A 22981-nucleotide genomic window follows, 5' to 3' on the forward strand; every position below is an offset into this window, starting at 1 on the left:
GGTAGATGCTTAACTGACTGAGCCACCCAGGTGCCCCTCTATTTGTAATTTTTAAAGCATAGGAATATCAGAAGATAAGTTAGTGAAAGTCATGTGAAATACTTAGAATTTCTTATAATTCAAGATTCATCAAGTCCAAAAAATAGAGGAGTCATCCTGATTATATTCTGCTACTTTCTCATTTATATTAGGCATACAATATTTGCGGAGTCCTTCTTCCATGAATCACTCACAATACAAATCGTTTAAATATTTTTTTCAATATGTTAAAAAAAAGAGTAAGAATAGTATCTCCTTGGTTTAGCTTAACAAATTTGGATAAGTAGAAGGGAAAAGAATTGTAATATAAGAAGGGAGAAGCTGCCTTGCACTAAGCCTGAGACTCAGTCACACTATTAGCGCAACAAATGATTTTTCACAAGTGTCAAAACAAAAACAAACAAATAAAAAAAACTATGGCTTTGCAGCCAAACATTTTATTCTATTTTTTGGTCCACAGGACAGAGAAATGAGTGAGTTTTCACATTGCACTGTCATCATTCTTGTATTTCCTGTTTATTTATTCACCTTGTTTATTTCATTTTGTTCTGTTTCCCCACTTCTCATTCCCCTTTCCACCACAGGCAATCTTTCTAATGTGCTTTTTATGTAAATATTTTATATTATATTTTTGTTTACTTTTTAAATACGTGTTCTCTTAAGACATATATACTTATTCTGTGTACATGCGTATTCAATTTACGTAAACTCTCCCATGATAGCCTTTGGGAGTGTTTTATGTTTTTAATAAAGCTTTTTTCTTTTCTTTTTTTTTATTTATTTATTGAGAGCGAGAATGGTAGAGAGAGAGCGCGAGAGGGAAGAAGGTCAGAGGGAGAAGCAGACTCCCTGCTGAGCAGGGAGCCCGATGTGGGACTCGATCCTGGGACTCCAGGATCATGACCTTAGCCGAAGGCATTCGCTTAACCAACTGAGCCACCCAGGCACCCTTCCTTTCTTTTTTTTAAGGAATTTTATTCTTTCTTTTTGTAAGATTTTTTATTTATTCATTTGAGAGAGAGAGAGAGAGAGCACGAGCGAGAGCATGGGCAGAGGAGAGGGGCAGAGGGAGAGGGAGAAGCAGACTCTCTCCGCTGAGCAGGGAGCCCAACATGGGGCTCCGTCAAGACCCCGAGATCATGACCTGAGCTGAAGGCAGACATTTAACTGACTGAGCCACCCAGGAGCCTTTTAAGCTTTTTTCTACCTAACATTTTATTTTTAAGATTTATCAACAGATCAGTTTTGGGCGTGATCGCGTTTACTCCAAAGTGTCTCTCTGCTGCTTTGTCTTTCATAGCATGTCCCCACACCACTGACATAGGTCTCCCGCCTGACAGCTATGTAGATAAGGAAACTCCTAGCCTGTCACGTGTCTGTGGGAGAATTTCTCTGAAGTATTTACCATGATTGGGATTTCCAGGTGATGAGATATACGTATTTCTCATTTGCTTAGGTCCTGTCTGATTGCACTGGCCTCATTTCCAGGGCACTTAAATAAGTACATGGAGATACTTGGAGAAACTGACAAAACTCTATGTACTCCCGGTATACAATAAATTTAACTTTATTTTTAAATAGATTTATTTTAGGTATTCACCTGAATAGGAAATAGAGACTCCTGCTCCTCCAAAAGTTATACAGTAGAAGTCTCCAGACAAAATAATGTTGAATATTAGTGAAAATAAAAATTCTCTGAAATTTTGTAAAGCACAAATTACACTTATTATTTTCTCAATAAAAAAGTATCTTGTCTCCTCAAATACAGTTCCTTCACCAGGTCCAACTTGCATATCCAGTCATAAAGAATGTCTTTTTGCATTACACAAACACTCCTTCATTATAAAAAATATTTATGAAATGCTTAATACACAATCTCTACTGTCGTGGGTGCTGGGAATTCAATGGTGAAAAAAATAAAACAGTACTTGTTTTTCTTTATATATAAATTAATATTTATGCATAAATACAGGCAGACATAAAGATATGTATAAAGAGATAGATACCTACAATGACTTTTACTGAATCCCCAAACTATAAGATGAAGTTACATAACAATGAATTAGCCATGAATAAATTTGAATGCGTTATGAAGAGAAGAGCAAAAGTTTTTGTCCTACAGGAACATTAGCATTCTTCTATGCGATTTTTCTTCCCCAGATGAGGCTGAGGTGGACGAGCCCCCTGCGTCATTTCCGGTATCTTCAGCAAGAACAAAATGCATATCCAGTAGAAATTGGTGAATATATATTCAATAATTTCTATAATTGTAATCATACTGGCCCCACAAAATAGGCCCAGTTGTCCGCCAACATCTGCTGTAATAAAGCCAATAATGACAATGAATAAATCACGTTTTTTTATAAAAAGCAAATTAAACATTACTAGAATTTAAATTATTTGAAGCTAATAAGTTAATCAGAACCGATATAAGAAGATGAGTTAATTGTATCATTTTAAGTTTGGTATAAATAAAGTAACAGCAATTAATAATATCTTAAAATAATATTTATATAAATCATCTCAAAAAGGAGAAAGTTATAGAAAAGGCACCAACTGATGCCTTGAGAGACAGAGAGAGAGAGGAGAGAGAGAGAAAGCAATTATAAAATCTGTTTCCAAAACTATGCCTCAAAGATTTAGGAAGCTATTAAATCGAGGCAAATTAATAAAACATCGTAGACAATTACAAATTCATTTCCCTGTGTTGAATGAAGAACGGAAATGTAACATTTAGCTGGCTTTATTGAGTGATGATGTTTTCCAGAAACAAATTTCCAAGCAATTTGGAACACTGTCTTTTTAAGCATTTGTAATATTTCATCCAACAAAAAAATATGTTAACACAATATTTCCCTGTGTTTAAGAAACTTTTAAAATCTGTATTTGTCTTTATTGTTTCTGCTTTCTTTTGGTAAAATGTAACATAAAATTTGCCATTTTAATAGATTTTAAGGGTATGGTTCTGTGGCATTATGTACATCCACACTGTTGTGCAACCATCACCACCATCCATCTCCAGACCTTTTTCATCTTCCCCAACTGAAACTCTGCACCCATTAAAAAAAAAAAAAATCCCCCCAATCCCTCATGCCTCCTAGGCTTTTGAAACCACCATCCAACTTTTTGTCTCTATGAATTTGGCAACTCGAGCACTAACTTCTTAAATAGAGTACATTATTAATCTTTTTCTCATTGCCCTGGGCCATTCTCAGGATCATGCTATTTTTGTAAAGTGTGGTAATGAAGTATGGGTTGCCCCTAGAGCTTTGACGGATTTGTATATTCCCTCCTCATTCAGGGGCTCAGCTGCCAGGGTGTGACTGGCTGTCATTTTGCCTGAATCTGACACTCTCAAGTGTCTCCCACATGACTTCCTCTAAATAGTCAATGAGATCTAGGAAATCGGCCGTTAAGTTTGTTAAGGACGTGAACAGACAATGGTTGTAACTTAAAGGTTCAATTTTGCTTGGTCCACCTCTTCTTTTCAATGCAGTCTGGGTGGAGTTCTGCGTGGAGGTCTGAGATGTCTGATAGTCTACTCAGAGCTAGGATTGCTGAAACACTCTACAGTAGTCATTTGCTGGAGAAAGGGGTGGTGTCTGAAGGGAAAGTAAGATGCTGGGTATAAATACGAATGTCAGCCTTTTCTTTGTGAAAGTTGTTGTGAGGTTTGCTGGAGTTGTGTCTAGAAAGTGGGAAAGTGTCAGATTTAAATGACAGACGAAAGACAACCACTATCTCTTTTCCTCCATTGATAAGCTAAAATCTTAAGTACAAATGGAAAAAAAAAAGAGAAAATGTCTTAAAAATTGAGGAACAGCTAAAGAACACTTACCAAGTAATTCAGACACACTCACTGCTTTTTGCTGCTGAGTTATCTTATAGTTTAAGTCACTATAGTTTATTTCAATGTTCACGAGATTCTCCCTGGGGATAAAAATAAAATTAATCTAGCTCAAGATTGTCAGCACTACTTTTACTCTTCTTTGATGAAAGTAATACTCATTTTTTAATTCAGATTCATGTAATGTTGACACTGTAAAGCTATTGTGATCACAATAAATGGCAGTCATTTACTTTATATCCTTAATATATTAAGGCAGAGATTCTGCTTTCTTAGTGTCTTCTAGAAATCTTTATATGAGACCAGAGCGAATAAAAACTATTTTAAAACAACTCTTCAAGTATGGGCACCTGGATGCCTCGGTCGTTAAGCGTCTGCCCTCGGCTCGGTTCATGACCCCAAGGTCCTGGGATCAAGTCCCACATCTCGGGCTCCCTGCTCAGCAGGAAGCCTCCTTCTCCCTCTCCCACTCCCCCTGCTTCTGTTCCCTCTCTCGCTGTGTCTCTGTCAAATAAGTAAATAAAATCTTAAAAAAAAATAACTCTTCATATAGTCTTGGATACTCTCAAACACTCTCTGTCTCCAGCTCAGATCTTACTTTGAACCTCAATAAAAATCCAACTGCCTCATGGTATTTTCAGTTGAATATTCAATAGGTATTTCAAATTGAACATATTCCAAGCCAAGCTCTTGATATTTCCTCATTTATATTGCAATAACACTGCACAGCCAAATCCATGTGTAAATATTTGTTTTACCTTCAAAATAAATACAGAATCCAACCACCTCTCACCCCATTCACTGCTACCACCTTTGCCTAAGCTCTCATCATTTCACCTGGATTTTTTCAATAGCTTTCTGATTGGTCTTTCCACTTTCAATTTTAATGTATTTCACTGAAATACGCACATATCCTCTTTTCATCACACAATAACCAAAATGATATTTCTGCAACTTGCAAATCATATCACTCTTTTGCTCAAAACTCCCCAGATATGTCTTAGTATACTCTAAGTAAAACTCCATGACCCTGTCTCTGCCACCTACTTCCTCACTTTGAAATTTCTCAACTCATTCCCTACCATCCTTAGCCATTGCTTACACTGCTTCCTGCCACACCAACCTCCATTCTGTTCTCTCCGTACATGAGGTATGCTCTTGCCTTGGGATCTCCCTCTGCATTTGATTTCCCCTCCTTCTGGAATTTTCTTCCACCATTTATTATTGAGTCTAGTTCTTATATCTCTTTTAGATCAGCGGTTTTCAAAGTGCGGTCACAGATGTTTGGGGGCCCCCAATATCTTTTTGGAGGGTTCACAAAGTCAAAATTATTTTCATAATATATGAACATACTATTTGACATTTTCACTGTGATTGTTATCTCAAGAAAGCTACAGTAGCCACATTTACATGGAACATCATTTTTACTTGAAAGAATGACTGGCAAACTACGGTTGTTCAGACTATGATATTTGGCAGACATTGTCATAAAAATGAAGAAAATGGCTTGTTACTTCAAGAGAAATAACTGATAAGATTTGCAGTTAATAAATTTCAAGCTTAGCTTTTATGCTAATAGTAATAATTTTGGAAAATTTGTGTCTGTTATAATGAGCTTGACAATACCTACTTTTAAAAGACTTTTCTGATAAATAATGATATGAAAATGAAACATATATTATATATTAAATGGATCGATATTTGGAAGATCTCACAACTTGGAATTTTTCTAATGACAGCAAATAATGTTCAAAATCATTCATGGATGAAAGATCCATTGAAAATACAAGATCAATAGATACTAATGTATTTCAATATGAAAACTTCATTGATAAGTTTTGATATTTCACTACTTTCAAATGGCAGGTTTCAAATGACAGCTTTCCCTCTTCTTGTCCCATAAGAGATAAGCTGATAAGAAAGCCCATGTACTTTTTCCTTTGGCACCTGTGAAAGTGTAAACCCTTGAGATCTCTCATCCAACTCCTACTTCATGACCACAGTGAAAGGTAAAACCAGTTGCCTCTCCTTGCTCTTCCAAACCAAGAGAGGATCTGCTTGGGAGATCCCAGAGCCTTCCCAGAAAGTCTCATTACATGACCAATGAATTTTTTTCAAACCCCTCTTGATGCATCTGTGGCATCATAGGTCCCAACATCCAAATCAAATTTTGAATGGAGAAACAATCCCACTTCCCATGGGGCAACCGCAAGATACAACTTGCAATTAACATTTAAGAAACTACACTTGTTGGGTTTTGATGTGTTATCAAAGAAAAGTGTCACATATCTACAAAGGTTATTAAAATATGACTCTCTTTCCCAACCGCATATCTGTTTGACCCAAGATTTTCTTTACATTCTTCAACCAAAATTACATAAGCCAACAGATTAATTGCAAAAGTGAGAATCCAGCTAGCCTCTATTAAGCCAGATACTGAAGAAATTTACAATATTCTAAAATAATACCACTCCTTTTCCTGAATTATTTTTTGTTTCCGAAAATAGTTTATAAAAAGCTTTTATCTATATTGCCATCTAGTACATTTATTATTGTCATTGTAAATGAATTAATATATAACATTTTCATAGTTTAAATTTCCAATATGACAAATATTGATACAACTCACACAAAGAAAAGCTCATTGGACTCTTCAGTAACTTTTAAGAATGCAAAGGGACATGGAGATCAAAAAGTTTGAGGACAACTGCTTTAGGTCTTTACTCAACGGTCAACTTCCCAGGTAGATCTCACCTGATCACAGTCCTCAACACTGAGAACAACCCTCCCTGACTTTGGCTTCCTCAGGCCCCTTATCTGCTTCCTTTCTCTACCCAGCACTTAGCACCATCTGACATGACTGTATATATATTTATTGTTCATCTTCAACCCAATGAAAATAAGTGAACAAATCAGGGTTTTTGTCTTTTGTTCACTGAGGAATCCTTAATGCCTAGAACACCCCAAATCCTGACACATAATAGGTGCTCATTCCATATTTGTAAAATGAACAAATAAGGGAACAAATTGAAGATGAAACCAGTGAACAAAGAGGTAAATATTAACCTGTTTTATAAGCTGAGGTGGAAACCAACCACCTGATGATTTTCAGATGGCAACAATAATTGCCATTAAGAATGAATCCTATTAGCAATGTTTCCTAGAAATACATGGTGTCCTCTAATATATCTTAGGAACATGGTTGTAAATCACTCTCCTAATTGTTCAGAGTTTTAAGAAATCAATATTCCCAAATACACTTAATTCAAAATATATCATTAATATGTTTACTTAATTTCCATTGGTTTAACCCGGGGTAACAGGAGAACGTACTATGTTTAAGTAGATAATCAGGGGGTACTGTCATATTTACAAACAATAAAAGAGTTGCCTAAGTGAAGGAAATAATAAAGTTGTCTTGGAAGGCCAGTAATTTTAGTAACATTGCAATCTTTTTGTCCCCCATCGTGCTCCTAATGTGCAGGTACACTGATAATACTGTTTAATTTCCCACGCACAAACCTCATAACCATTTCCAATCATTATTCATCTGTATTTTTGAGAGAAGATAAGTTCATCCCTTACAAAAATACTGTGATATTTACTCAACTTCTCTCAGGCAGGTGACTTGCCCAGTAATTGGGTCTCATTGAATCTATGCCATGTGAGGCCGTTGCTGACCCCCATTACAAAGATAATAGGAAGCTTAGCTTGACTAAGGCAGGCAGTATGGAGATAAATATAAGGATAAATTTTGGCTGAATCTTAGCCAGTCTCATTAGTTCATTAAATAAATGAACTTTTTAAATTGTTCTGTTTGAATTTAACATTTTTTCAAGCAAAAGTTGTATGAAATTGTTTGTTTTATGCAAAACAAATTCATTCCCCTTAATATAGCACTCATACTCAAGTAACTGGAAGTATTTATGTAGTGGTTTGTAAATGCAGTAAACACTCAATTTTTCCTTGATCTCCTTACCATTATTAAAATCCGGATATTTTATAACTGTGCCTCTCCTGACCCAAACTGACATTCTTGGACTTAAATCCTGAACAATTTCACTACATCACGAAGCATATTAAGTAATGATGTAACTCAGGAGATCCGATCAGCCAAAAGGCACACAACTGCACTTCTCAGTCATATTTAAGTATAACAGAAATAATACCATAAGTAAATCACTTTCCCATATTGAAATGGAATACAAAGAGACAACTCTTCCAGGCACAAGAGCGTTAACAGAGAGATAATTGCAAATTTTCATGCCTTTCATCTTTGTATCTGCCGAGTATTTGAAATCATACCTATCAACTCTGTCTTGATGAAAGTACTTTTTCTTCCTGACTTGTAAAGATCACTTTATTGTCTGGACATTTCCATGGGGAGAGTATTTTATTTATTTCCTGAAAATAAACACCAGGCTAAAAGTGGAATCAAAATGTGCTTTCAACGTCAGATACCTGGCTTTTAATGAGTTAGTACATATTCATTATATTAAAGTACAAACACCCATGTACCGTATTGCTGTTTCAGGTACTCAGCTTAAAAATATAAACAAAAAAACAAAAAGAAATGTCAAGGTTGCACCCTCATTTTAGAACAAAGAGTTCTCTATGAAGTTTGACTTGTAATTTTGAAGAGGCAGCATGGTGTAGCAAAAAGAGACCGAAGTTAATCTTTGGTCAATCCAACTTGGAAGGATGTATTTTTGTGGAAAAACATAGAAGACTGGAGTCATAGGTCTTGGGCCTAAGTTCTTTCTGTGCCACTAACCACCTTCCTAGGACAGTTACGTGAGATGCTGTATGTGTCAGTTTCCTTGCCTGTAAAATGAGAATAATAATTTGTGCTCCATCAACCTTATAGTTACTAAAACACTCAAACTATGTGATACGCAGGTAAGGAGTTTTCCTGTTTTAAAAAATCAGCTGATGTTAGTCAGCAGTATTATTTGCCCTAGTCAGTCAACAAAGGTAAGATCATGAGCAAATTACTCAAGCAGGCCTCATTTTGCTTTTCACACAATTAAATTGAAGGGCTGAAAGGCATGGCTTTATCCACTTTTAAAATTCTAGATTTTCATGGTTAATTTAGTGATGTAAGCCATTGCCTCCTTTGATTGATCAGAATTTAATTTTCTCGGCCTTTAAAAGTTTTGAGTAAATAAAATATTCCTGTTAATTACAAATAATTTATAAGACTAAGAGGATTACCTGATATATTCCTGACTCTGATTTAATTTCTTCGAAAGATATTTCAAAGCTTTTTGACTTGGAAAAGTAGAATAAGAAATAGTAGCAGGGTATTCTGTTTCTTCACACGGAACAGGGCAGCTAGAATTATGTGTTCCCATTGTACATAATCCCTTAACTTCAATGAGGTCTGAAATGAAAATCAGGGCAGAATATTCAGAGAAGAGGACTATTCTACAGTGGGGAGGACAGAGCTTTTAAAAATTTTATCATTTTACTTTCAATGCTAAAAAGTGGCTAACGAGTTCTATCATTACTTTCTTAGCAAATGGTGTTTATATTTTATTTATATTTCAGTATAAATAGAGCAAAGGAGACAGAATATGAAACACGGGAGTTGTTATCTTCTAAATTCATTGAGTCACTGGATTCTGATCTTTGTTAGAAATCAGAAATTCTTTCCAGAAAAGTCTCTGGGCTTATTTCCATAAAACAGTATTCATTTGGACAGGAAAAAGATGGAAAGTTGTTTATCTGACATTGTGTCTCTTTGAGAAGAAATTTCAAACATAATCCTGGAAGCCAATGACGCAGGTTTAAAGTAAATTTACTCTTGGGTTTATCGCAAGTTCTGTGAAATATGTGGCCGGGTGTTGAGATTTTCTAATATCTGTGGACCCAGGGACTTCTAAATCAGCCACAGGGGTTCTCTGTCCTGTCTTCTCTAGACTTCTGCAGAACTATTAGGCTATCTTTGCAATTGTATACTGAAAAACTCCCCTGCAGGAGGTGATATTTGTCTCCAGTGTTCCTTTGGACCACGTCCCAGTGTCCAGTCTCACTGCTCCTCACTCTTGGTAGATATTCCGGTTCTTGTTTTCCCTGTGGCTGTGCTACTGAAACTCTTTGTTCTCGTGAACCCTTTGTTCACCAAGACCCCCTGATTAATGATAAACTTCGGACTTTCTTTTTCCAGAATCTAACTGTGATGCTCCTTCAGGGCATGACTTCTGCGCATGTCTTCTAGTTCTTTATATTGGTTAAAACCACCACTCTTTCTGTCTACTCACACAGACACATATACTCTCACAAACACATACTTGTCTGTGTATCCCATTATCCTACAACATTCTCTGAAGAACCGCATGCATGATTTGTTTCCCCAAACTTTCTCTCCAGCCCCCATCAAATGTAGGAAATTATAAGAAATTTTACAGTTTTACAGTGTACCTCTTAACTCCCCTGGTCACTGATCGACTTCTGCATATTCAGCTTGGAAGCTATTAAAAATATATATGAGATCCCTTCTACCCATATCCATTCCATGAAATATTTTACAACCATGAAAAAGAAACTCCGAATTTTGATTCCTGGTTTACTGGAGATATTTCCACAATGGGATATAATAGCAAGTTTTATAGGAGGGTAAATAATATTATTCTATTTTAATCAAAAAAACCCAAAGATTTAACATCAGAAATATGAAGCTACGTATGTAGAAAAAAAATAAAGGTACAATATACTAGAGTGTTAACACTGGTTATGGGTTAAGATAAACAATAAACAATAAAACAAAGCAAAAAAAAAATGTTGCTTAAGAAGAGATTGTCCCCAGTAAAGGTGGCATGTATGATTTTGATCTCATTTGCATAAAATTTTCATATATGCATTTATATATGTATTGATATATAATATATGTATAATTAAATGAATAAATGAAAGAATGGCCACCTAAATAATAAAAGTAATTCTCAGACTGATGCAACTTCTATTGATTTCCATAAGATTCTTCTCTGTTCTGCAATGTTTGAACTAGTCACAACATGCATGCTTTATGTAATAAGAAAAATCCAACAAAGCTATTTTGATTATACAAAAGTATCAAATTTTAAAAAACATAAAACCTAGAAATAAAAATCAAAACTTCCTTGCTGTTACTTTGTGACTGAAAATCTTTCAATCCAGATTTATCTTGAAATCAGAGGGTTTTGTTTTGCTTTGTTTTGTTTTACTGTCTATGTTTATAAAAGCTACTGTGCTTAATTTTAAGAACACTGGAAAACTCCCTCTTTACAGTCTCTATTCTGTTTCATTTCTGGACTAGCCATAATATGATTTAATGTGCTGTAGAGGAGCGCCTGGGTGCTCAGTTGTTAAGAGTCAGCCTTTGGCTCAGGTCACGATCCCGGGGTCCTGGGATCTAGCTCCCCATCAGGCTCCCTGCTCAGCAGGGGACCTGCTGCTCCTTCTCCCTCTGCCACTCCCCTGCCTGTGCTCTCCTGCTCTCTCTTTGTCAAATAAATGAATAAAATCTTTAAAAAAATAAAAATAATGTCTTGCATAACTCTGAGCAATTTTCATATAAATCCTGAGACTAAAGAAGTAAATTAAACCACTTACCAAGTGTAGGAGAAACACAGTTGTAAAACTTTTGTAGGTCACATTCTATCCCATTTCCTTAAAAATAATAAATGTAAACATAGAGACTTTACATTTTGTGAAATAAGTGATATAATGACAAAAATACCTTTCATCCATCCATCCACCCATCCATCCATCCATCTATCCATTCTTTTTCAAAACAAAACAAAACAAAAACTATGCAAACATGTTAATATCTAAAGAAAATATACATTGGGAGGGAAAATAGTAATGTTTTTGTTTATTTCCATGTTTCTTTTCCTTGGTCTATATCATGCTAAAATCCTTTAAGTGGAGATACTAATTTAAAAATGTAGCTTTGAAATTTAAAATTGTTCTCACATTTACCATCTCATTTGTTCCTACACTAATCCTGTGATGTGCGAGTCATCATTTTACAAATAAAGAAACTAAGGTTCAGAAAGTGGCTTGTCCAAGCCCCTGCATCTGTCCTGCTCCCTATATCTATGGATTGATTGATTTTTATTTTTTATGGTATTAGTTGAAGGACGCACAACATACCGTGTACTTTCTTTTTTTTTTAATTTTTATTTAAATTCCATTTAGTTACCATACAGTGTAATATTAGTGTCAGGTGCACAATTTAGTGATTCAACACTTACATCCATTGATTTAAATAACTTGCACACCTGGTGGGCTGCCTTTCTAGTGGTCAGATGGAGCAGATAAGTACCAATATTAGTAATCACTGGCTGTGGACCTTGAGAGAAATTGTAAAATCGATATGTAGCAGAGCTGAGTTTAATTCCAGGCTGATTCTAAAGCTTTAGTCATTGCACCTTAACACAGATACTTGTCTATTGCTATAACCTTTGCAGTCCCTAGGGTTAGGCTCAGTGTTTACTTAATGTTCTTGTAAATAACCAAAAGAGATAGTCTATTTACAAGTTGTAGATAAATTTAGCTAACTATGAGGAAGTGTTCTTCATAAGGGAAATGAAAGAAGCAAAAAAAAAAAAATATACTTCCAGCATTAAATTAATAAAAAAAAAAACCCTCTCTTTTCAAAGTATGCCTTGCTTCTTCCGATGGTATTTGTCCCATTACAAGGAACAATGACATTTTGGAAACAATCCATATCTGAAAAGCTGATTTTCAGGATTGCCTCTGCAAATTGTTAATAGAGGTACTTTTGCTATTTCAATTAATGACTATAGATCTCAATTTCCTCATCTATAAATAGACATTGGGGGATATGTGAAGATCAAACCAAATAAGATATCATTCTGAAAGCAGCTGGTATATGCTAAAGTTTATAAAAATGCCATGATTTGTATTTTATAGTTCATCTTGTTTCTGGTCCATATTTGTTATCCAGTTCAATTTGCAAGAAGTAATACATTATTAAATTATAAACATTATAATCCATCTACCAATTCAGATTTTCTTCCCCCAGAAACTTTGGAAAGATAATTAGGCATGACAAATCAGATCCAGCATGAGCAGTTTTATAGAATGACAGTTTGGGATTACTGGCCAGAGACCACATAATCAGAATTCTAGAAAAGAGGAAGCGATGATTCTCTAAATTCCTAAGAAGCAGTTTGTCAACTAGAAACCATTGTTAATAAGAGCAGAGGTGGCGGGGCGCCTGGGTGGCTCAGTCATTAAGGGTCCACCTTCTGCTCAGGTCATGATCCCAGGGTCCTGGGATGGAGCCCTGCATCGGGCTCCCTGCTCCGCGGGGAGTCTGCTTCTTCTCTTTCGGACCCTCCCCCTTCTTGTATTCTCACTCTCTCAAATAAATGAACAAAATCTTAAAAAAAAAAGAGAGAGAGCAGAGGTGGCATTAGTCTATCTGTGTGTGAGAGGTAGTGTGTGCATGAGATGGGCCATGGCAGCCAATTTAAAGAGCCAAACTGGTATTGCCTTTAATACACTCTCCATTTCTTTATGAATTTGCTGGCCAAGGGGGATGAGGCAAATCTGAATAAAAATAACCAAGACTTCAATAGAATATATTCTGTGTCAGACGTGTTTCAAACCACTTACATGCTTCTTTCATCTGTATGACAATCCTCTAAGGAAAGACACTGTTAGTATTCTCCCCATGTTATAGGAAGTACAGAGAGGTTTAGTCTAAGGTCATGGAGAGGAGAAATTGTGTAGCTGAGATGACCAGACTGGTTCAGAGTCCAGCTCTGATCCACCCACCCTTTGCTACTGCCTCTTTCAGTGTTTGCCGCGAATATCCCTGGCTCCGGAAATGTTCCAAATTGTACACAGAGGGAGCCTAGAGCTGTTTTCCTGACCGCAAAGAAAAGAATTTCCCAATAATGACATATTCATGGTTGATTAAGATTTATATAGATGATCTAATTTTTCTTTTGAATTGAGAAAATGGTGACGATCGGTTTTAGATATTTAAGAGCACTCAATTTTTCCATCCTGAAAATAAGAATTGGAGACTGGCTTAATTTTCTTTTCTTTTCCTGAAATCTCCGCTCTAATTCCATGATTTAAAATGGGTCAGGTAAGGTCATTATTGGTGAAGTAGATGACTTTCTGGCATAGATTTCATAAGAATGGAAAACAATTTTATGATATGTTATTTCCCATGATTCAAGTTAAATAAAAATAATTACATAAGAGGAAATTTGTCATTCTTTATTTACCAGGAAGCAGAAAAGGTAAACATCCACATTGTTCTTGTATATGCTGAGCTTTACATTCCTTCAAGCAACCAGAAGTGCTGTAGGTACTAAAATTCTGTAGCTTGATGTTAGGGTTGCATTCTCCCCAAGGGTATTCTTGATGAACTGTCTTAAGAGAAAATAAACACCCGGCTCACAAGGTATATCTGAGTCAATCCATACATTTCTATTCCAACAAGAGAAGCTAATATATATATATTTTTTTACTTTTCTCTCGGAGCCATTTGATTTTTTTTTTTTTTAATTGACTACCTTTGCCTATGTTGCTTACTCTACTAGCCAGAAAATCCCTGAAGGTAAATATAACAGTGGAAATCCCTGAAGGTAGATATAACAATGGTCCTTTAACACATATCCCCAAATCTCTGTACCTAAAGTGAATCAACAAAATCAGACAGACTGACTGCTCTAAAAATTAACTCACGTAAGAAAAAATAGTATCATTTATGGAAATAACATTAGCATATTCATAAGTCCACTTCCAAAACAGCAACCAAATTACACACAAAAAATCCCTTCTTGAACACTTATTATGTGCCAGGAAATATGGTAAGTGCTTTTTTTTAAAAAAAATTTAAGATTTTATTTATCTGTTTGAGAGAAAGAGAGAATAGGGGAAGGGGTGCAGGGAGAGGGGGAGAGAGAACCTCAAGCAGACTCCCCACTGAGCACAGAGCCCAACATAGGGCTTGATCTCATGACGGTGAGATCATGACCTGAGCCAAAATCAAGAGTCAGACGCTTAACTGACTGAGCCACTTAGGCGCCCTGGTAAGTGCTTTCTTTATGTTATTTTACTTAAACTTCATAGTTACTATAATAACTATGAAAAAGAGATATTATCTTTATCCGAGAGAGGAGTTGGAATTTCAGGAGGATAATTAAGGAAACTGCAGAGCAAGTGAGTGGCAAATGGAAATCTGCCAAACATGCCTTACTCCAAGATTCTTGCTCTTCCCACTTATTTTTCTTCTTCCCAGAACATCCCATTGAGAAAACGTACAGTTCAGCAACGTGAGGGTCTCTTCATGTTTACTGATCCTTTCCACCTCTAATGAAACTTAAAGTTACCTTGAATTTGCCAGGCTTCCCAGCTGCCACTTATATTGTACCTGTGAATTCACTGATTTTACTACATATGTACCTCCTAGTAATGGGAAAGAATCTGAAATGAAGCTAACTATGGAATTTCCGGAGGTCTTCTAAAGGCATGGCAGAAAGAGGTTTCTAGTGGATGTATTATTTATGTGTATATCCATTTACAACCCTACCTGATTGCCTCAGATTCTACACACTGTACATGTTATTTACCTTGACTTGGCGGATTGATACCCGGGCGTGCATTCCCACAGGTGACGACAAGCCTAAACCATCAATCTGTGGCACTTTCTTTGGTGAATGGATCACAAAGATGATTCCAGCGTCAACAAAACCGAGGTCTGGGTCATCAGTGAAATCCTCCTGAAACAACCAAAAGTTTTCCCCAATTACAAATTGATATCAATTCTATACAAGTTCAAGATTTTGTTTTATTGTCTTGTGAGAACACTTGACTTACTTAAAATCAAATATTTCCTATCACTATCGAATTTCTTTTTATATACAGACTGAAAAGTAAACCCCTAAGATGTACTTTTTCATGATTGAATCACATGTCAAGGTGTCAACAGTTTCTATAGATTACTTTCGCCTTAGATGAATACCATAGCACATATCATGACTGCTAATTGTCTGATTTCCTAGGGGCCCTCTCTTCACCTTGTGGCCTTTTAGTTGCTTCTTTCTGGGCTATTCTCTTTGCTTCGCTTGTTTTAGAAAATCATTTGGCTCCTTTCTTCTCCTTGCAATTAAAATCTCTGGCCTTATTTAAAATTGAAATTCAGGGGGTGCCTGGGTGGCTCAGTTGGTTATGTGTCTGCCTTCGGCTCAGGTCATGATCCCAGGGTCCTGGGATGGAGCCCCACATCGGGCTCCCTGCTCAGCAGGGAGTCGGCTTCTGCTCTTCCTCTATTCCTCTGACTACTCATGCTCTTTCTCACTCACTCTCTCTCAAGTAAATAAATAAAATCTTAAATAAACAAATAAAATTGAAATTCATTTCCCCCTAAGATCGAAGATTTACACTCTGTTTTTAATATCCATGCTCTTCTATAAATCCTATGCCAGATGAAAAAAACGAACACTCTACTTCTGGTGATTTTGTTATTAAAGTTCTTCCTTGACTTACAGTGAGGTTACATCCTGATAAGCCCACTGTAAGGTGAAAATTTCATAAATCAAAAATGCATTTAATACACTTAACTTACAGAACATCATAGCTTAGCCTACCCTATCTTAAGCATGCTTAGAGCACTCACTTTGGCCCACAGTAGGGCAAAATCATCTAACACAAAGCCTATTTTCTAACAGAATGTTGAATATTTCATGTAATTTTTTGCATATGGAACCGAAAGTGAGAACCAGAATGGTTGTATGGGTACAGTACGGTTGCAAGTGTATCCGTTATTTACACTGTTGATTGCGTGGCTGGCTGGGAGCTGCCTCTGCCCAACATCACGAGAGAGTGTCGTACTACATATTGCTAGCTCAAGAAAAGATCCAAATTCAAAACTTGAAGTATGACTTTGACTGCGTACATATCACTTTTGCACCATTGTAAAGTTGAAAAGTTGTAAGTGGAGACATTGTTAAGTCAGGGACTGTCTGTAGTTGTAATTTTAGATTATAAGGAGAAAGAAAGGGCTTGGGAAATACGATGATTTTTCCTGTGAATGGGTCAACTGCATATGTAATTACATTTAATAAACATGCTTAATATTCTACTTGTAACTCAGGACCCTATTTCTCTGGGTCTGTTACAACTCTCTAAGAAACACTCAACTGGCCAGTCTGGACAAGTATTTAGGAGCCACTTACTTATGGAATATTACTTTGCATTTGCAGATTTTAATTACATTCTAAAAATATTTGGGAAATTCTAGTTTGTAAAATTCATAATATAATATTTGAACAGACTATATGGCTAGTATTTAAATGACCTAGAAATATAAATCAAATATATGTACAATAAATATATATATATACATTTATATATAAAATCAAATATATATACGTGCATTATACTGTGCAGTACTGTGTTGGAACAAAAAGTATCTTGAGTGGGATACAAGAAGTTATGAAACATACCTTTAAGAAAAATTCTTTGAAAGTAGCCAGTGGCCCCATTCACTTGGATTGGGAGATAGGATAGTTCAATGGGATTTGGGGAAACTAAGTTTATTTCTCAACTTTTCATTAATCATATGATTTTGGATGCTTAATTTATCAACATTTCAGAATCTTCATTGACAAAACCACAATAATGAAGCAGAATATCTCTACATGTGTAATACTAGGAACAGTTGTGTAAGATAGAACATAAGAATTAACCTTGGTGGGGGGAGCTATACCAAGTACCCTTGACGCTGACAGCTACTGCATCGCTTAGGTGTCTGGACATCTGGCTCTCAGGCCTAAACACTTAAACTTCTTGGACCAATTACAAGTTTGTAGAAGCTAGGCTTAGGCAAAGTCAATTTATACAACATTCTTTATATAACAAGTATTTTTTTAGTTATCCTTCAGACTATAGATTCCATGGTTTGTCAAATGTGCATACATGACTTCTTTCTAAAACATATTGCCTTTTTTACGTAAAAGTCTTTCTAAAAATATTCTTAAAATACATGAAGTCATTTTAAATTAACTATATACATTGTGATTTAGAAACTTCTGGCTTCCTTATTTTGTGGCATGAACATTTCTGGAGTCACAAAACTGATGGTCTGTAGTATAGTTAAAAATGTCCATGTTATGTCTCTAAATTTTGATTTTTTAATCTCGGAGTCAATATTTGCATCCATGGGACTCCAGACTAGGCTAACAAAAACTGAAGTAATACCACCTGTGGGAACAGTATGACAGGGCAAAATATTTTGATCAAATCTTTTGAAACCTCGGCACATTCTTGTTTGTCTTGACCCCGATGAGGTTTAAGAAAATTCAGTACCTGATTGACATTGAAGAGCAAGCTTAAGCCTCTTCCAGAGACACTCACTTTTTCCTTTGCTTGAATATGTTCGCCATGATTAAAAGTGAAACAATTTCCATATTCAGTGAAGACATGTGCAAAGTCCTCAATATGAAAATAATCCAAATGAAATGTAATTAGTTAGGCATTTTGGCCACTTTTGAAGTTTAAGTTGCTCTAACTTAAAAAAAAAAATCAGATGTCTAAATGAGAAAGCAGAAATATCAGAAAGAATAGGTAATATGGTGATTCTGGTTTGTGTTCATTAATAGTTTTTATTTTTTTTAATATGCACTTGTCAATCTGTATGTGATTATCTCATTGAGATTTTTTTATGTAAATAAGCATCTTTTAAAAAGTTGTTTGTTGGATGTTTAGTAAGGATTCATGGAAACATGTAAGCTTACCTATATGGAAAAGGCTCTCATATCCTCTCTTTGAGGAATTTCCCCCTCCCCCACCATGTTGGGGCAGCCAATCACATTGCTCTGCTTCTTTGGGGATCCTCTTCCTCCAAATGCCAATACCACAGAGGCACCCATATGATAAAAACTGGACCAATCTGAATACCCGACTCCCTCACTTCAGTGATTGGTTTAGGAATTGACATGTGTCCTAAGTGAAGCTGATCAGTCTTGCATGGAATTATGAAGAGGCTACTGGAGGGTTAACCTATGATAATGAGAGGCGAGGGTTGTCAGCAGTCCTCTCGGCTCTGTGAGGAAAATTCACACAGGAAAAAACCAAAGTGAGTCATGAGAAAGAAAGAGAGCGAATGTTAACGATGTTGTCAAAGTGTTTTGGTTGAACCTTTTCTGAAGCTAGTCCTACTCTTAAAAGGTCCCTGCTAATTAAACCAACGCATTCTTTCTACTCTCTAGCTTCCGGAGGTGGGTTTCTGTAAGTTGCAACTGAAAAATTTCTGTCTAATACAAAATTTCTTGGTGACAAGCTTAAACATGTTGGTTAGTAAATAACAAGCAACACAGAAGAACTTCTCTAAATTAAGAGTTTAGAAGTGGGCTTCATCTCAGTCAGATGTCTGTCAGGCCTTTTTTTGTCTGTTTTCCATGTGCTAAGGAAGCTACTAGAAGGATAAGGAATTGTGTCCCAGAATCATGAATTTGTGAAGTTTACTTGGAATCACCTAACAACACTTGCTACAGAATTACTGATACTAGAACTAGGGTGTCAAAGTGCCTACATATTCCTTTGCTAATAGTTTCCAGGGATATCCAACACTTTATCTGAAATGTAAATTAATTATATAAAGGATAAAAATAGGATGTTATGCGTGATTAGAGAAATATATATAATTTTCACAGAAAAATGCTGGTGGCTGCTCATTTTCTACAGCCTCCAAGAGAAAAAAAAATTTTTTTTGAATGTTGGCTCCTTAATGATAATAAAAATGCCATCTTGGAATATGTTATTGAAGAATGGGAAATATTAAAATATTCCCTTGGGTTAATTTTTTTTTTTGGAGATTATCCTGCAATAAAAGTAATCAAAGATTTCTGTTCTCTATTTTCTCTTATCTAACCACCTGGAAAAAGAAATATGTCTCATGTGGATTCCACACCCCCTGATGTCATAAGGCTGAGCTAATGAAATATATACTCTTTGAGCAAATTTAGATTGATTCCGCATGAAAGTAAACTTGATCTGAATGTGAAACAGTACAGTGCAGTAGTTTATTATGTTGATGATATTTGAAGAAATATCAAATTGTTACCTGTGGACCACAGGGCTTTCCAAAAAAGTCACATTCCAACAGAGTGCTATTGTTGAGATAAAAACCATTTTCTTTTACAAACTCTGTAATGCTGAAGTTTTGATGACTTGCAAGAAAATCAATAGCTTCTTTAAAGCCAGTGTAATTGGACCTGATTTCCTGAAAATGGAGGACCTTGTATACAATATTCCATAAGAAAAAAATAACACCAAATTTGGCTGCAGCTTCTGTTTGGAACCTATTAGTAGGAATAAAGGCAATATTTAGAATAGCAAACACTTATGATCTAGAGGACAGACACCAAACATCTCGACCCTATTAGCTTCTCCAGCTTATCTGCTACATTCTCCTTCATTCAAAATACATTCAAGTAAACCTGAATTCCTAAGAGGTCTTTGCCACATCCTGCAATTTGCCTTGTATTTGAACGTGTCATTTCATTTACCTAGAATACTTTCCAGACCTTGATCTGGATACATCCTAATGGATCTTCAAGACCCAACATGAAGAGAGAGGTGGTAATGCGAATTTGCTAAGAATATAGACTCAGGGGGCCAGATTTCCCGGGTTCAAATCCCAGCTCTGTCATTGTGGCTTTCTACCGTGCCCGTGTGGTTATGTTGGAACTATTTTCCAACATCTTCCCTGTATGTATCGTTACAATCGTAGAGTGGGAACTTCAGTCTCAGACACACTTTGTGGTACATCTCCCGACTCAGCTTGTTAGTTATGGGGCAAGAACCAGGACTGGAGCCGTTTAATGATATGACATCATTTCACTGTGACTCCGGTTTCCTCACTTGTAAAATCAGGGTATGTTAAAAACCTACCTCAAATGTTATTTTGATGATTAGGTTATTTTTTCTAAAACATTTAGAAGTGTGCCTGGAATATAGTGAGAGTCTCAACTATTCATGAAATTAATGCCCCCTTTATTGTCCAAATATTTTCCTGGCAATTAAAGCAGAAGGAACCTATTTGCCCTAATTACAATAAGTACGCTGTTAATTCCCTTCTGCTGAGCAATTTCTGCCTTGCCTTATGTATGGTTGTTTATTTGTGTACCATATATTCTTTTCAAAATTGATTGGTATTTTCATATTTTGCATATGATGTAAGTCTTGAAGCTGAACAAACACTCTCCATTCAAATTTACTGCTAGAAAGCGGAGAATGAAGAGTATATCCACTCCTGCTAAGTACACAGAGCCATGTGGTGCTTGGTTTGTGTGTATGTGACCTCACTCTTGGACTTCTTTTCTGACCCAGATTTTGTATTTTACCTTCACTTTCTATTATCTTTTGCTTTTCCTACAAGCCACATTAAACCCTTTTTCAGTCAAGGTAGAGCATATATAAAACAAAACATGGAAAATAAAAAAACACACCCAAACCAGCATCATACATCCTTTTAGAGATGAGAAACTGTTTTCATGGTCAGGTCTAAATAGAATCTTTTACTTAACCAGCTTTGAACCTTGAAGGCCTGCCTTATACCTACCAGCCGAGGTTCTAGAATCCTATACATATCCTCCTTTGACTTCCCCTTTCCTTAGAGACACTGTTAACTGATGGTGGTGTTCTACCTAAGGAGAGTATATCCAACAACCTTGCTTTTCTTGGTCAAATGTGTTTCTAGTGATCTTTGCGGAGTTAACAGTCTACATTTGCAAGTGATTGCGGAGAGGGGGGGGCGGATCACAGTGGCAGACAAAATTGAGGAATGGACCTTGAACTTCCTTCAGCTTTCTATCTCTCTGAATGATGACACCATACCAGGGATCTGCTCCAAAGCCCTGCAACTTTGGGGGTTCTACCCAGGCTGAGAGTAATGTTCACTGGATTCTTTTCAAAACGACTATGCAGAGAAACAAAAGAATTCTCACATGTGTAGGAGGTATAAATAGAATAAATGAAGAGGGTAAAAGGGAGGGCATTTTAAAATATTCTTTTGAAATGATTTTTTTATTACATCAAAATAGTTGAGACCATGAGGGCAATTTAGGCTGATGAACTAGACTTAATGAATAAAGTTAACAATGTTTGGAACAAAGGAAGTAAAAAAATTGAGACATATTGTTCAGCCTAACACCAAAGTGTCTTGCTCTGAGTCTTTCCGACTTTAATTCAAATTTCTAAACCTGCCCACGTCTATTCTTTCAGAAATCTTGCTTAGAGTTTGGCTTACTCTTTTATTTAACATACACTGGTAAGAGGTTGGCAAAAGAAGACACTAATAAAAATGCATTGCTTTGTTGCAACAAGTTAGTAAGTGATAGCCAGTTACAGAATGCATGTGGGAATGCCTCTAACTACACATCCCCAGATTTGGGGACCCAAATGCACACGTTTCATCTGATGTCCAAGTTGATGCCTGACTCAGCCCTTCATCAGATCCCACCAAAACAGATCGAAGCCTAGCATGTATTAACAAGAAATGTATATTTTGCAGATCATTTTGTGGAGAGGAAAAATAGGGAAGAACGTCTTCTGTTTGGATTCTCCTATGAGCCAATTTTTGTTTCTTACAGTTCTCTACAGAAATAAAATCTGTGACATGTGTTCAATTTATCTTTGTATAAGAGTCATGATTTTATCTTTGATTTAAAATCCCTTACCTCATATTTAAACAGTAGATTTGGAATAAACCAAGAAGCACAGTGACTACTGGGAAAATAAACGGAACTTGAGTTACTCATTCTAATACAATAGCTCAAATAACATCCATATTCACTATATCCAGGCATTATTTCTGTTTTTTATTCTTTATTTATTTTATTTCTGTGTTTAGCAGAAGAAAACAAATTTCAGAGGGTTTTTGTTGCTGTTGTTGTTTTGTTTCTTTACCAAATAGGATATAATGGAAATCTGTGATTAATTTTATGCTGAAGATAGTTTCGTGAACAGGTTTAACACAGGAACATCTGAGAGTCACTAGAACAGATCCCACAGGAGCAAAACCATAAGCAGTATTGCAATTCCTGAAATTTATTGTGAGGTGTG

At 36.0% G+C, this 22981-nt stretch overlaps 1 protein-coding gene across 1 annotated transcript in view; it reads right to left on the bottom strand.

The window, feature by feature from the left end:
- Nucleotides 1-2166: 2166 nt before the first annotated feature.
- Nucleotides 2167-22981, bottom strand: part of ASIC5 (acid sensing ion channel subunit family member 5) — a 30485-nt gene continuing 9670 nt past the window's right edge. The window contains exons 3-10 of the mRNA XM_027600548.2: nt 19980-20217; nt 18224-18349; nt 15487-15636; nt 14137-14284; nt 11480-11536; nt 9101-9269; nt 3878-3969; nt 2167-2357 (exon numbers count right to left, since the gene is read on the bottom strand). Of these exons, the coding sequence (XP_027456349.1) occupies nt 2167-2357; nt 3878-3969; nt 9101-9269; nt 11480-11536; nt 14137-14284; nt 15487-15636; nt 18224-18349; nt 19980-20217 (1171 nt within the window). The remainder of the gene's footprint in view (nt 2358-3877; nt 3970-9100; nt 9270-11479; nt 11537-14136; nt 14285-15486; nt 15637-18223; nt 18350-19979; nt 20218-22981) is intronic.

Source organism: Zalophus californianus, chromosome 2 (assembly GCF_009762305.2).
Source record: "Zalophus californianus isolate mZalCal1 chromosome 2, mZalCal1.pri.v2, whole genome shotgun sequence".
Classification (NCBI taxonomy): Eukaryota; Metazoa; Chordata; class Mammalia; order Carnivora; family Otariidae; genus Zalophus; species Zalophus californianus.